Below are 14772 nucleotides of genomic sequence, written 5' to 3' on the forward strand. Positions count from 1 at the left end.
ATGGTCTTTCAGTATGCATATAAGGGGGTACCTTGAGTGAGATGGGTTGGGTTGGGAACCACTGCAGCAGAGCAGCTTTGGAACGGGAGATTCTCATCATGATGTTCTGTAAGCAGTTCTGAAGGTAAAATGGGGTCCAGCCTGGTACTCACAAGATGGGCTTGATGAAGTGGCTGCTGAGTATAAAGTATTAATGAAAACGGACCTATTTCACCTCCAGTCCCACAAGCGTCTAACTGGGCTTACTGGGATTAAATTCATGCAGGATTGGCACCTTCAGAGTCATGGAGGTTGGATGTGGATCATCGATCTGTTCCGGCTTCATGTGAGTCATATCCAGGTTCAGAGCTGCATAATCCTGTCTGTTGTTTCTGATATTTCATGTATATTTGATTGGAAAGTTTTTTTATGCTTATTTCAGAAATGTCAAAGTTTAACTATTTAAATTTAAAGCTCAAAGCTCTTTAAAGCTATTTATTTTTGCTTGTTTTGTGTCCAGCTGAGGTTACATCCGATCAAAAGTTGTGTATAGCTCATAAAGAGATGAACCGATGTGTTTTTAGTCGTTTTTTCATGAAGGTTTTCTTCGGACCCCCCCCCCCCCCCCCCCCCTTCTGCATCCAGCTCAGTTTTTCTCTGCAGCAAGTCGTCCATCAGGTCTCAGCTGGATTCAGACATCTGGAGGACGGGCAGAAGACGCCATGTTTGCCAAGTGAAGGAAGCAGGTCAAGACCTCCAAGGACCTCAAGACAGCTGATGAGCTCTTTTATTAAGGAGGAGTTGAGCTCCATCCCTTCATCATCCCTGTTTAACAGCAGCGAGGATTAATTGCCACTTCTCTGAGTCGTCACGGAAACAAGACGTCTCACACAAGCTGTCAGGTGGGACAGGTTCCTCCACGTTGAGGTGAAGCTTCAGGTCCCTTCTGATGCTTCAGCTGCAAGTTCGGCAGCGGTGGTGCTGATGTTGCCGTAACCTAGCAACAGTCTCTGAGCCTTTCTCATCCAGCAAGGTGACAAAGTTTAACCTGACCTGAGAGCGTTGAAACTGCAAGGTCAGAGTTTCATTCTGGATGCAAACCCGCGAAGCATTTAACGGCTTAACGTGTGCCAATAACTCGTCTAAGTGTTTGAAATCTCCTGAACACGCAGGAAAACGGCAACACGCCGCCGTAAACCCAATTTAGCAGCTGTTGGAGTCGGTGGGAGGAGATAAGAGTCGGACAGAAGAGGATAATGGAGCTTAAAACTTTAAGCACCCAGATCAGATGATGAGAATCTCATCCATCAGTCTGCCGCTGCGTCTCGCCGCACGCATCAGGATGCTTTCTCTGGACGGCGGGACGGATGGTGTCGGGGGTGCAGGCGTGTCCAGCTGAGTAGACGGCACACACGGCGAGCGGCGAACATGTTCACCCACCTCAGAGCTCGCAGCAGGAGTTTGTTCTCCAGCTACAAACCTGGCAGCCAGACTGAAAAGGTCCAGGAAGCAGATCAGGATCTGGACCTGGTCAGCTCTTTGGTTAAACCATGGAACTCCATGCAGGTAATGACGACGACGAAGCGTCACGCTGCGGTGGTGTTTTAACTTCTACGTGTCCCATCTGGTTTAGTTGAGGGGTCCCCGATCCTGGTCCTCCTGCAGGTTTTCCAAGTGTCCCTGCTGCAACGCACCTGATCCAAATCAATGTGTTTTTACCAGACATGTGCAGAGCTTGTCTGAGTCTGAGTCAGGTGTGTTCCAGCAGGAAGACCTGCAGGAAACCGATCCTTGATGACCACGGTTCAGGATCCCTGGTTTAGTTAGGAAGCAAAATGTGAAAAATATGACTGTTTATTTTCATTTTTTGATAGCTGACGTCCAAAGACTGAAAAAAAAAGGTGCAAAATGTTAAAAAAAAAAAAAAAAGGGGGACAAATCTGACTAATTGAATTTTAAATGAAATTCGATTGTATTTATAAAACACTTCATACCACAAAGTGCTTTAAGTAGTAAAAAAAAATTATGCATTTTAAAATCATTTAAAAAAAAAAAATGTCTGCATAAAAATACTACTAAAATGAAACGTGGCTTGATGCTTCCGAAATAATCTGCATTGGCTTCGTGTAGAATTTAGAAAAATGATTTTTTGGCTTATTGCCTTGAATGTAGACCTGTGTGTCCAGCCTGTCAGACACTTTGGCCTGCTCCAAGGATCACAGTGCTAACCTAAGTTTTTAACATTTCCTTTTTTTTGGTAAACCATGAAGTTGTGACTCATTAACTGATAAATCAATTACTTAAAATAAATAAATGACAGATTTGATATAAAAATAAAGATGAGTTGGTGGAGGATCCAGTAAAAACACCTCTGACTCAACGAGCGTTTAATCTGAGCAGGAATGATATGAGCACCGATGGCATGAAGAGCTTTAACTGGAAAATGTTCTGTTGATGAGAAAACGTTTTAATTCTGTTGATAATAAAACTTTTTAGTTCTGTTGATAATAAAACGTTTTAGTTCTGTTGATAATAAAACTTTTTAGTTCTGTTGATGAGAAAACGTTTTAGTTCTGTTGATAATAAAACGTTTTAATTCTGTTGATAATAAAACTTTTTAGTTCTGTTGATAATAAAACTTTTTAGTTCTGTTGATGATAAAACGTTTTAATTCTGTTGATAATAAAACGTTTTAATTCTGTTGATAATAAAACGTTTTAATTCTGTTGATAATAAAACTTTTTAGTTCTGTTGATGATAAAACGTTTTAATTCTGTTGATAATAAAACGTTTTAATTCTGTTGATAATAAAACGTTTTAATTCTGTTGATAATAAAACTTTTTAGTTCTGTTGATAATAAAACTTTTTAGTTCTGTTGATGATAAAACGTTTTAATTCTGTTGATAATAAAACGTTTTAATTCTGTTGATAATAAAACGTTTTAATTCTGTTGATAATAAAACTTTTTAGTTCTGTTGATGATAAAACGTTTTAATTCTGTTGATAATAAAACTTTTTAGTTCTGTTGATAATAAAACTTTTTAGTTCTGTTGATAATAAAACTTTTTAGTTCTGTTGATGAGAAAACGTTTTAATTCTGTTGATAATAAAACGTTTTAGTTCTGTTGATGAGAAAACGTTTTAGTTCTGTTGATAATAAAACGTTTTAGTTCTGTTGATAATAAAACTTTTTAGTTCTGTTGATGAGAAAACGTTTTAGTTCTGTTGATAATAAAACTTTTTAGTTCTGTTGATAATAAAACTTTTTAGTTCTGTTGATAATAAAACTTTTTAGTTCTGTTGATGAGAAAACGTTTTAATTCTGTTGATAATAAAACGTTTTAGTTCTGTTGATAATAAAACTTTTTAGTTCTGTTGATGAGAAAACGTTTTAGTTCTGTTGATAATAAAACTTTTTAGTTCTGTTGATAATAAAACTTTTTAGTTCTGTTGATAATAAAACTTTTTAGTTCTGTTGATGAGAAAACGTTTTAGTTCTGTTGATAATAAAACTTTTTAGTTCTGTTGATAATAAAACTTTTTAGTTCTGTTGATAATAAAACTTTTTAGTTCTGTTGATGAGAAAACGTTTTAATTCTGTTGATAATAAAACGTTTTAGTTCTGTTGATGAGAAAACGTTTTAATTCTGTTGATAATAAAACGTTTTAGTTCTGTTGATAATAAAACTTTTTAGTTCTGTTGATAATAAAACTTTTTAGTTTTGTTGATAATAAAACTTTTTAGTTCTGTTGATGATAAAACGTTTTAATTCTGTTGATAATAAAACTTTTTAGTTCTGTTGATGATAAAACGTTTTAATTCTGTTGATAATAAAACTTTTTAGTTCTGTTGATAATAAAACTTTTTAGTTCTGTTGATGAGAAAACGTTTTAGTTCTGTTGATAATAAAACTTTTTAGTTCTGTTGATGATAAAACGTTTTAATTCTGTTGATAATAAAACTTTTTAGTTCTGTTGATAATAAAACGTTTCTGTTGATAATAAAACGTTTCAGATAATAAAACGTTTCTGTTGATTATAAAACGTTTCTGTTGATGATAAAACGTTTTAGTTTTGTTGATAATAAAATGTTTCAGTTGATAATAAAACGTTTCAGTGCACCATTAAGGTCACATGATTCTCCAGTGTGCATGACATCCCAGCTGATGTCTTACATCTCAAACATCCAGAAGTAATCGACTGCAAACAGAAAGTCCTGAATTCATGCTGTGGAATTCACACGTGTAGAAGATGTAACTGATGCTGATTATTTTCCTGTGAAGGACCTGAGCAGAGATATCTACGATCTTTATGCTGAGTATGAGCGCGAGGAGGTGGATGATCGGCTGCCGGTGTCGCCTTCGCGTGTGCTGCGCTCTCCCACCAAACACCTGACGCTCAACATCAACGTTGGTGGAACGGTAGATCCTCTGCTTTAAGTTACTCAAGTTACGCTCATAAGCCCAATTCCAGAAGAGCTGAGATGCTAAAATGTAAATAAAAACATAATGAACTTATCTGGTAATCTCATCAACTCATATTTTATTCCCAACAGATCATAAACAACATAAACTGTGACATTTTATCATTTCATGAGAAATAAGAGCTTATTTTGAATGAAACAGGAGCAAAGGAGCAACAAAAGGCTGGAAAAGTCATTAGGACTAATAAAAACAACTATTAGTGTAACTGGCAACCGGTCAGAAACATAACCGGGTTTAAAAGGAGAATTTCAGAGAGGCAGAGTCTCTCAGAAGGAAAGATGGACAGAGCTACATCCATCTGAGACAAACTGCAAGTTGTGGAATAATTTCAGAAAATTGTTCCTCATCATGACATTGTGAAGAATTTAAAGATCCTGAAATCTATTGTGTAGATTCAGAGAATCAGAAGGAATCTCTGTATGCACAGGACACGGTAAGGTCAAAAGCTAAACCAGGACAAGATTTTCTACTGGAAACCAGTACATGGTCTCAGGAAGCTTCCAGAAATCACTGTGAACCCAGTTCATCCTGAAATCCACACATGCAGGTTAAAGCTCCATCATATGTGAAGAGGATCCAGAAACACGCCGTCTTCTCTGGACCAAAGCTCATCTAAAATGTTCTGAGTGGAAACCTGGATGAAGATGTGGAATAGTTTGTGGACAGCATGGACGGCGTGTCCTGCAGACTAAAGAGGAGAGGGAGCATCCAGCTTGTTATCAGCCTGCATCTCTGATGGGATGGGGTTGCATTAGTGCCGATGGCGTGGGCAGCTTCCACATCTGGGAAGCTCCATCAATGCTGAAACATCTGCTCCCATCCAGACAACGTCTCTTTCAGGGAAGACCTTGCAGGTTCCACCATGCTGGACCACATCCTGCATCATCACAGCAGTATGGTGGTGATGCTACAGATGTTCCATGAAAAGATAAAATGTCTCAGTTTCAACATCTGGTTTGTTTTTTCTGTTCTATTAGGAATAAAATATGGATTTATAGGATTTGTGTTTTATCACATTTCACAGTGTACCAACTTTTTTGGAGTTGAGGTTGTACTCTGGACGGCTCTTAGCGTTTTCTAAATGTTTAAACACTTGTACTTGTTCCCTCCAGGTGTACCTCCTGCCCTACCGGTTAGCCGCCCGGTACCCAAAGACTCGGATCGGCCGGCTGGCCACGTACACGGACCACAGCAGGAAGCTGGACCTGTGTGACGACTACGTCGTTCACAGCAAGGAATTCTTCTTTGACCGAGACCCGAAAATCTTCCACAACATCTTTAACTTCTACAGGTTGACATCAAACATGAGAGGAAACAGAAGAAAGTCGTGTTTTTCTGTGAGAATAATTCTCCATCCTGTGTTCCTGTTTCGGCCAGAACTGGAGTGCTGTGCATCAAAGATGAGTTGTGTCCCTACAACTTCCTGGAGGAGATCCACTACTGGGGCGTCAGGATCAAATACAGCCAGCGCTGCTGCCGCATCTCCTTCGAAGAGCGGCAGGACGAGCTGAACGAGCAGCTGAAGATACAGAAGCAGCTGATGGCAGAGGTGGGACGCCCGCTGGCTTTTTATTTATTCACTTTTTATATGAAAGATCACGACGAGACAACAAAAAATGTCGGTAAAGAAATAAACTTCTGAACATTTTCCTTCCAAACACCAAGAAAACAAAGTGAAGAAACAGACATTTACTGTTGCAAAGTATTTATTCTTTGTGTGAGTCGAGTCAAACAGTAAATATTGTGTCTGTCCAGTCTTACTGGTGATGTCATCTATTTACTGAAGCCGATCATCAACGTTGAGCACACAAAAACCTTGAGACAGTTTCCTGACTTGATCTGTTGAGCGATCCTGATTTAAAAAAATGAAAGTACTTTTGTATGAATGAATGAATGAAAAATACTTCATTTCCCCAAAGGGAAATTCAATATTGTTGTAGATAATTATTAATTTGTCGAGGTCTTGTTCCGGAGGCTGATTGCTGCTAAATAATAATGTAAATTATACTAAATAATTTAAGATTTAACCTTTTTTATATTGATAAGAGGAATAACCCCTTGAGATGCAGCGTCTTGTTTTCAAAGGGGTCCTCTCAATAAAAGTAACACAAAACAGGAGCAGCAGTGTCTACAAAAATAAAAGGAAGAAATTTACAAATGGGGAAAAAAAAAGAAAAAGTAAATAGATAAATAACAAAAGAACAAAATAAAAAATAAAGAAATAACATATGTAATACATGTAATAGTCATCATCAATCATACATCCATGCAAACACACACAAAGAACTGTCTTGGTTCTTTTTAATTTTTTTATTTTACATCTTAGGACGCATTCCATCATCCTGTTTTTATTTTAATCCGGGTCTGTTTGCTCTTAAAATCCGCTTTGTTTGGGGAAATGTGAACGCTCAAGACGAATTCTGATTCCAATCAAAGAAGCTGACTCGGCGCAGTTCATCCACTAGAGGGCAGCGCTGAGGTCAGAGTAATGTACCGCTACAAAGTTGTTTAGAACTGTCTGAAAACAACAGAAGAAGAACAATAAAACCACAATTTTATTAGCTGTTCTCAACTTCTGCGTCTTCTTCATGTGTTTTTTTTTTCTTTATTTGTCAGTTTCTTCTTTTTCTCTGATTTGTATCTTTCACTGGTTTTGTATCAGTTATACAACTCAACACTGCTCCCATGATTCCAGGTGGTATTGCTCCGTCAAGGGATGATTAGCTTAAGACAAAAGACACAAAACTGTCTGTCTGTCTGTGTATCCGTCTTGTGCGTCCAGTATAAATGTATGTGTACATTCACACAGTCAAAACACAATGGATATGGATGAAACTCTATTTCCATATTCACTAAAAAACACGTTTCCTTTCTAAATGTCCTGAAGAAGAAATGATCTGTTATTTTGATGAATGCGTGTCACCATTAGAAGGCTAACAGGACGCGTGAGGCTCATCAACCTACAATACAATATAAACTTTATCAAAAAGGAAAATCTGAAATCTGATCTTATAGCCCCGTTGCAGGAATTACAACATCCAGAACATGTTGAGGGACTTAACACGTTAAAGACTGTCTATAAAACAAATCAAAGATCTTTGTCCCTTAATTCATGACTAACGTCACCTGAGATCTGATACAACTGATACGACTGTGTAAATTATACAGTGATGTATTTAGTCACTGTTGTGTTGCAGTGCTGTAGAGTAAAATATCCAGAGATCTCTGAGCACATCTTGGCCTAATCTGCCGGCTGACCCCGTGTCTATCTGACCTACTTTATAAATCGGTCTTGCCAGATGGGAGGAGATAAGATTCCTCTTGGCTCACATTCAGACAGATGTTTCTGCCTTGTGTGGATCTTATATTGAAATGTGTTTAAATGTGTGACGTTTTGTGTAATAACGACACATCTGTGGCTTGTATTGTCTGACCTGTGACCTCTAGCTGGAGATGGAGGAGAACGAGGGGGTGTACGACCACATGGCCTTCGGGTTCGCCCGCAAGAGGATCTGGAACCTGATGGAGAAGCCGTTCTCCTCAATCAACGCCAAGCTGGTGGGCGTGGCTTCCTCTTTCTTTGTGCTGGTGTCCCTGGTTGCCATGACGCTCAACACAGTAGATGAGATGCAGTACAAGGTGTGTGTGATGCTGAGGTGTTGGAACTGATGGCGTTGAGCAGGTGAACAGGATTCCTGTTTGATGTGTGTTTGCAGACAGCGTCAGGCCAACCGAGCGGGAGATTCTACGGAGAGAGCGTGGAGGCGTTCTGCATCACCTTCTTCACCGTGGAGTACCTGCTGCGCCTCATTTCCACCCCCGACATCAAGTGTTTTGGCCGCAGCGTGCTGAACACCGTCGATCTCATCGCCATCCTGCCGCACTACCTACAGATGATCCTGGAGCACTTCGAGGATGACGACATACACCAGCACTCTGAGGACATTGAGACCGTCGCCAGCGTTGGAAAGGTGACAGCGGTCATTAGTAGGCGAAGTCATAAGTACGACCTGGAATTATTAGTTCAGTTTAGTTTAGTTTAGTTTCACTCAGTTTAGTTCAGTTCTGTCAAGTTTGGTTCAGTTCAGTTTAATTTAGTTAAGACTAATTCAGTCCAGTTTGGTTCAGTTCAGTTTAGTTTGGTTTGGTTTATTTTAGCTCAGTTGGTTCAGTTTAGTCCGCTTTGATTTAGTTCAGTTTGGTTCAGTTCTGTTTTAGTTTAGTTCAGTTCAGTTCAGTTTAGTTCAGTTCAGTTCAGTTTTGTTCAGTTCAGTTCAGTTTGATTCGGTTCAGTCCAGTTTGGTTCAGTCCAGTTTGGTTCAGTTCAGTCAAGTTTGATTAGTTCAGTTCAGTTTGGTTTAGTTCACTCTGGTTTAGTTCAGTTCAGTTTGGTTCAGATCAGCTTGGTTCAGTTCAGCTCAGTCTGGTTTGATTTAGTTAAGTGTGGTTCAGTTAAGTTCAGTTTGATTTAGTTCAGTCTAATTCAGTCACAGCATGTAAAAACAAACAGAGAGGGTAAAGAAGTCTAGTTAAATTAAAATGCAAGTTGTTGTCCATCATCATCAGCCTTCCTCATGATGGTCTGTCTGGACTGTGACGGGATCATTACAACTGCGTGGCTGATGTCGTCACGTACAACAGCAACAAGGAGTTAACATGATTCTGTTATATTCTGTTCTGTTATGTTCTACAGTCATTTGGTAGACGCTGTTATCTAGAGTGACTTACATGACTTACAGAATTGATCATTTATTTATCGCAATTAACCCACCCACACATCTTGATGGTGGGAGGAAGCTGAAGTACCCGGAGAGAACCACGCATACACAATACTCCACACATCTTGACTGTTTAAACCCCAGTTTACACGCCTCATGAGAGAAGATTCTCATACTCAGTAAGTGCAAGGTGTCCAGGTCCTGTAGCTGCAGAACAAAGCCCATCCATCACTCCTCCACCACTGTGGTTTACCGTTAGCATGAGGCGCTTGTTCCGATATTGGAACAAGGTTTCCGATAAGGTTTGTGCGACCTTTCCAAACCAGTCACACTTGTTCAACCTGTCGTGAATTTGAACATATAACATGCTAAGTGAGGCCTGGAGAGTCTGAGATGAAGCTCCCGTCCTTCTCATCATCAGCCTCTCACCGCCTGGCCTGGGTCTGAACTTGGAAACGGTTTAATTACTTTCAAGCAGCTGGATTTGTTTCTCTGAGATCATTGCTGATGTCTTTCCTCCATGGCATGGCCATGGTTACCACATACATGAAGGGTGTCCAAAATCAGTCTTTCAGGTTTTTCATGTATCCCTGCTCCAACACACCTGGCTCACATTAAATGGATCCAACAGCCTATGAAGTTCTACACAATGACTGATTCATTTCAGTCAGGTGTGTTGGAGTAGGAGTACATGAAAAACCTGCAGGATAGTGGGCCTCGAGGACTGGAGGCTCACTATACTGGATACCTCAAACCTCAAGGAGGTTTAAAGATTCATCAAAATCGGTTCTTCTCTCTGTAGCTGGGTCAGGTTCTGAGGATCATGCGTCTGATGAGGATCTTCCGGATCTTGAAGCTGGCTCGTCATTCAACGGGCCTCAGAGCCTTCGGCTTCACGCTGAGGCAGTGTTACCAGCAGGTCAGAGTTTAAATCAGCTGTATTTTCAGACGGAGGCGCAGAGAAGAGAGAACGTATTGAAAATGCTGGGAAATGTCCGTACAGGTGGGCTGTTTGCTGCTCTTCATCGGGATGGGGATCTTCATGTTTTCTGCCATGGTGTACAGCGTGGAGTACGACGTTTACAGCACCAACTTCACCTCCATGCCGCACGCCTGGTGGTGGGCAACTGTAAGTTGACAAAGTGAAACATTAACGCGAACAACAAAGTTTTCCAGTCTTCCCACCAGCTGCTATCTCCTCCCTTCCACTCCCAGGTGAGCATTTCCACAGTGGGCTACGGCGACATGTTCCCCGAGACCAACCTTGGCCGCGTCTTCGCCTTTGCTTGCATTTCCTTCGGCATCATCCTCAACGGCATGCCCATCTCCATCCTCTACAACAAGTTCTCCGACTACTACGCCAAGCTCAAGTCCCACGAGTACGCCATGGTCTCCAAGGCTCGCGGGAAGGTGCGCTTCATCAAGCGGGCGGCCAAGAGGTTTGCAGAGTGCTGCGACGATGTCGTGCAGCCCAAGCTGCAGGAAGGAGGCCACTTCGACAAATTCCAAGTCTACGATGGGTTAAAAACTGGACCGCCTGGGTTCTGAATCCAGATTCTTGAGCCTGGATTCTGCAGAAGGTGACATTAGTTCCCTGTCTGACCTCCTGCAGGAGGATGATGGCGAGATGCTGCTGGAAACGCCATCCTGAAGCTTTTCAAAACCCAGAATCACGTTCAAGGTGTGGTTTGCCAACAATGTGGAGGAAAGAAAGCAGCCGAGCTCTTCACGCTACCTCTAATGTTCATTGGACTGACCCAGCAGGACCAGAACCAAACAGCAGGTCCGGAACCAAACATCTTGACCAGGACCAAACAGAGAGACCAGAACCAAACAGTAGGTCCGGAACCAAACAGTAGGTCCGGAACCAAACAGCAGGTCCGGGACCAAACATCATGACTGGGACCAAACATCTTGACCAGGACCAAGCAGAGAGACCAGAACCAAACAGTAGGTCCGGAACCAAAGAGCAAGACCAGAACCAAACAGCATGACGAGAACCAAACAGCACGACCAGGACCAAACAGCACGACCAGGACCAAACAGCAGGACCAGGACCAAACATCTTGACCAGGACCAAACAGAGAGACCAGAACCAAACAGTAGGTCCGGAACCAAACAGCTGGACCAAGACCAAACAGTAGGTCCGGAACCAAACAATAGGACCAGGACCAAACATCATGACTGGGACCAAACATCATGACTGGGACCAAACATCTTGACCAGGACCAAACAGAGAGACCAGAACCAAACAGTAGGTCCGGAACCAAACAGCAAGACCAGAACCAAACAGCATGACGAGAACCAAACAGCAGGACCAGGACCAAACAGCAGGACCAGGACCAAACAGCAGGACCAGGACCAAACAGCAGGACCAAGACCAAACAGCAGGACCAAGACCAAACAGAGAGACCAGAACCAAACAGCAGGTCCGGAACCAAACATCTTGACCAGGACCAAACAGAGAGACCAGAACCAAACAGTAGGTCCGGAACCAAACAGCACGACCAAGACCAAACAGTAGGTCCGGAACCAAACAATAGGACCAGGACCAAACATCATGACTGGGACCAAACATCATGACTGGGACCAAACATCTTGACCAGGACCAAGCAGAGAGACCAGAACCAAACAGTAGGTCCGGAACCAAACAGCAAGACCAGAACCAAACAGCAGGACCAAGACCAAACAGCAGGACCAAGACCAAACAGCAGGACCAAGACCAAACAGTAGGTCCGGAACCAAACAATAGGACCAGGGCCAAACATCGTGACCGGGACCAAACATCTTGACCAGGACCAAACAGAGAGACCAGAACCAAACAGTAGGTCCGGAACAAAACAGCAAGACCACGACCAAACAGCATGACGAGAACCAAACAGCACGACCAAGACCAAACAGCAGGACCAAGACCAAACAGCAGGACCGGGACCAAACAGCAGGGCCGGGACCAAACAGCAGGGCCGGGACCAAACAGCAGGACCGGGACCAAACAGTAGGACCGGGACCAAACAGCAGGGCCGGGACCAAACAGCAGGACCGGGACCAAACAGCAGGGCCGGGACCAAACAGCAGGACCGGGACCAAACAGCAGGGCCGGGACCAAACAGCAGGGCCGGGACCAAACAGCAGGGCCGGGACCAAACAGCAGGACAGAACAATTCCTCACTCCTGCTTCTGAAAAGTCGCCGTACATCCTCTTTCCTAGACATAAACAAGCTGCAGGTGAAGGCCGACCGGTGTTTCTCTACCTGGATTTCCACTTGGACCAAAGTGAAGTAAAAACTCACAACATGATCCAGGTTCAGTTTTTATTTATTTAGTTTGAGAAAAGTTAGAAAGTGACTCCAGGTCAAACATTTCCACCTCAGACCACCAGAGACTGTCTTAAAGTGATCCTGTTTTCACTCATAAACCCAAAGAACCAATCACATCACCTCGGGAGCAGGATAATGACTTCATTTTGGGGGGTTAGCAATAAGGTTTTTCTTTAAAAGAAAAGGTTTGTTTATTGTTACAAATGAGCAGCAAAACAACAGTAGAAAGTCACATTTAGCTGGTTAGACGTGTAGCGTTACGCATAGAAAGATGGTTTCTAGATGTTTTATTTTACTGAGCAGCGATGAGATTTCATGTTGGATTATGAACTGTGCATCACACACACACACACACACACACGACAAACTGATGTTTTATCTAAGAATATTTTAAAGCTGCAGTTCAGTGTTAAATAAAAATACCTGAATACTGAAAAATAAAGCAAGTTTCATCCTTTGTTTTTTTTTCTTTTCTTTTTTCAAGTAAAAAGAACCAGATCGACCATCTTGGTGAGTTCTGCGATAAAATCCCACGATGCCGCACATGGTGGGATTTCTGCCAGCATGTTTGTGGAAAACTGGTGCAAATAACCAGAAAAAATGACATTTCCTGTAATAAATGACCCACACAAGTAATTTACATGAATATTTTCAGTGTGCTGGGGTTCAACCTTGTTTAAATGCTGATATTATTGTGTGAGCTGTTTCCCCCCCCCCACTTTAAACCATTTTTCTGAGCCCCAACAGGACTGAAATAAATGTGATAACCCTGAAATATCTGTGTGAAATGTGATAAGGACCATATTCTCCCAGTAAGACCACTAAATTTATCCTCTATGTAACCAGTTGGAGTGAATCTGGAGCATCCTCTGTTTATTTAATCTGGTAAATCTGTGCATTCCCTCCATCCACACTCCATCAGCGCGTTAGGCTCACATGTAATCCTGGATTCAGGAGTGAAGGACAACGGTGCAGAAATAAATCAGAAGTTAAAGACTCACCATCTGGACCAGAGAGACGTGTTTATCTGGCCTCTCTGTAAAAAAAAAACCTACATCTCTTCATCTCTCTGTCACACAGCTGTGCAGCAGAGTCGCGTTTCAGCAGGTCGTAAAGCAAAGGTCAGCTTTAACCCTGAGAGTTCAAGGTTCCAGTGGATGTTTGTTTCTTGTCCCTCCTCATCTGGGAATGTCACGGCTACAGACGCCGCTGAGGGAAGTGCTTTATGTAGAACAGACTGATGAAAGCACCAAATCCTTTTTCTTCCTGACCTCAGAAGATTTGCAATCTTACTCTGAATTGTGGATCTAATCTGCTCCTCAACCATCTGCAGCTGAAGTTCTCACACCGAATATAAACCTGCAACACTGAATGTCACACCAGATCCTACAGCTGAGTCTGGATTTGTAATTTAACCTGATTTCAGCATCAAACTTTTCTCCTGGATAATCTGATCCAACCTTCACTTAAGTGCTCCGATTTTTTTCTTTTCTTTAAGACAAACTGTCTTCTGACGGGCCTGATTTACTTTCTGCCTTCTTGTTTTTGGACATTTTCACAGGAAAAATAAAACCAAATGCATCTGGCTGTGTAGACACGATGAAGACGACCTGCTGAAGGTCAAACTCAGCATCAGAACGAGGAAGAAAGGAGATTTACGGGACTTTGAACGCAGCATGGTTGCTGGTCTGAGTGTTTACTGGGATTTTCACACACAACCATCTCCAGTGTTTCCAGAGAAGGTCTGAAGAAGAGAAAACATCCAGCGAGCAGCAGTTGTCTGGACCAGAACGCAGCAGAAGACCACCGGGTGCCAGTCCAGTCAGCTAACAGGAAACTGAGGCTACAGTTCACACAGACTCACCAGAACTGGACAACAGTATAGGTGGGTAGGGGATAGGGATGTGTGTGGAGGGGTATGTTGGCGCGTGGGTTGTATTGGGGTGTGCCTGTGTTGGAGGAGTGAGGGTATGTGTGTGTGTGTGTGTGTGTGTGTGTGTGTGTGTAGGGGGGGGTGTATATGCGGAATGGGATGTGTGAGTGAGGGTGAAGTTTGGAGGGGGGCTATGGGTGGTGGAGGGGTGTTTGGTGGGGCATGTGTGGTTGGGTAGAAGTAGAGGGATGGGGTGGCGGGGTGTGAGCGTGTGTGGGGGGGGGGGGGGGGTGAGCGTGTGTGGGGGCGGGGGCGATTGGGGTTCGTGTGACTTGGTATGGGTGAGTGAGTAGAGGTGGGGTGGGGTTGTATATGCGATGAATGATGTGCATGGATTGCA

General features: G+C 42.4%; 1 protein-coding gene across 1 annotated transcript; it reads left to right on the forward strand.

The window, feature by feature from the left end:
• Window positions 1–1407: 1407 nt before the first annotated feature.
• Window positions 1408–10730, forward strand: LOC306768158 (potassium voltage-gated channel subfamily V member 2-like; the record flags this gene model as incomplete). The annotated part of the gene is made up of 9 exons (XM_079256390.1): window positions 1408–1545; window positions 4264–4401; window positions 5577–5755; window positions 5842–6013; window positions 7912–8103; window positions 8181–8435; window positions 9985–10101; window positions 10186–10311; window positions 10398–10730. The coding sequence occupies 9 exons, from the start codon at window positions 1408–1410 to the stop codon at window positions 10728–10730; spliced, it is 1650 nt and encodes a 549-aa protein (XP_079112516.1).
• Window positions 10731–14772: the final 4042 nt, after the last annotated feature.

The sequence above is a fragment of the Telmatherina bonti genome, assembly GCF_933228915.1.
Source record: "Telmatherina bonti genome assembly, chromosome: 17".
Classification (NCBI taxonomy): Eukaryota; Metazoa; Chordata; class Actinopteri; order Atheriniformes; family Telmatherinidae; genus Telmatherina; species Telmatherina bonti.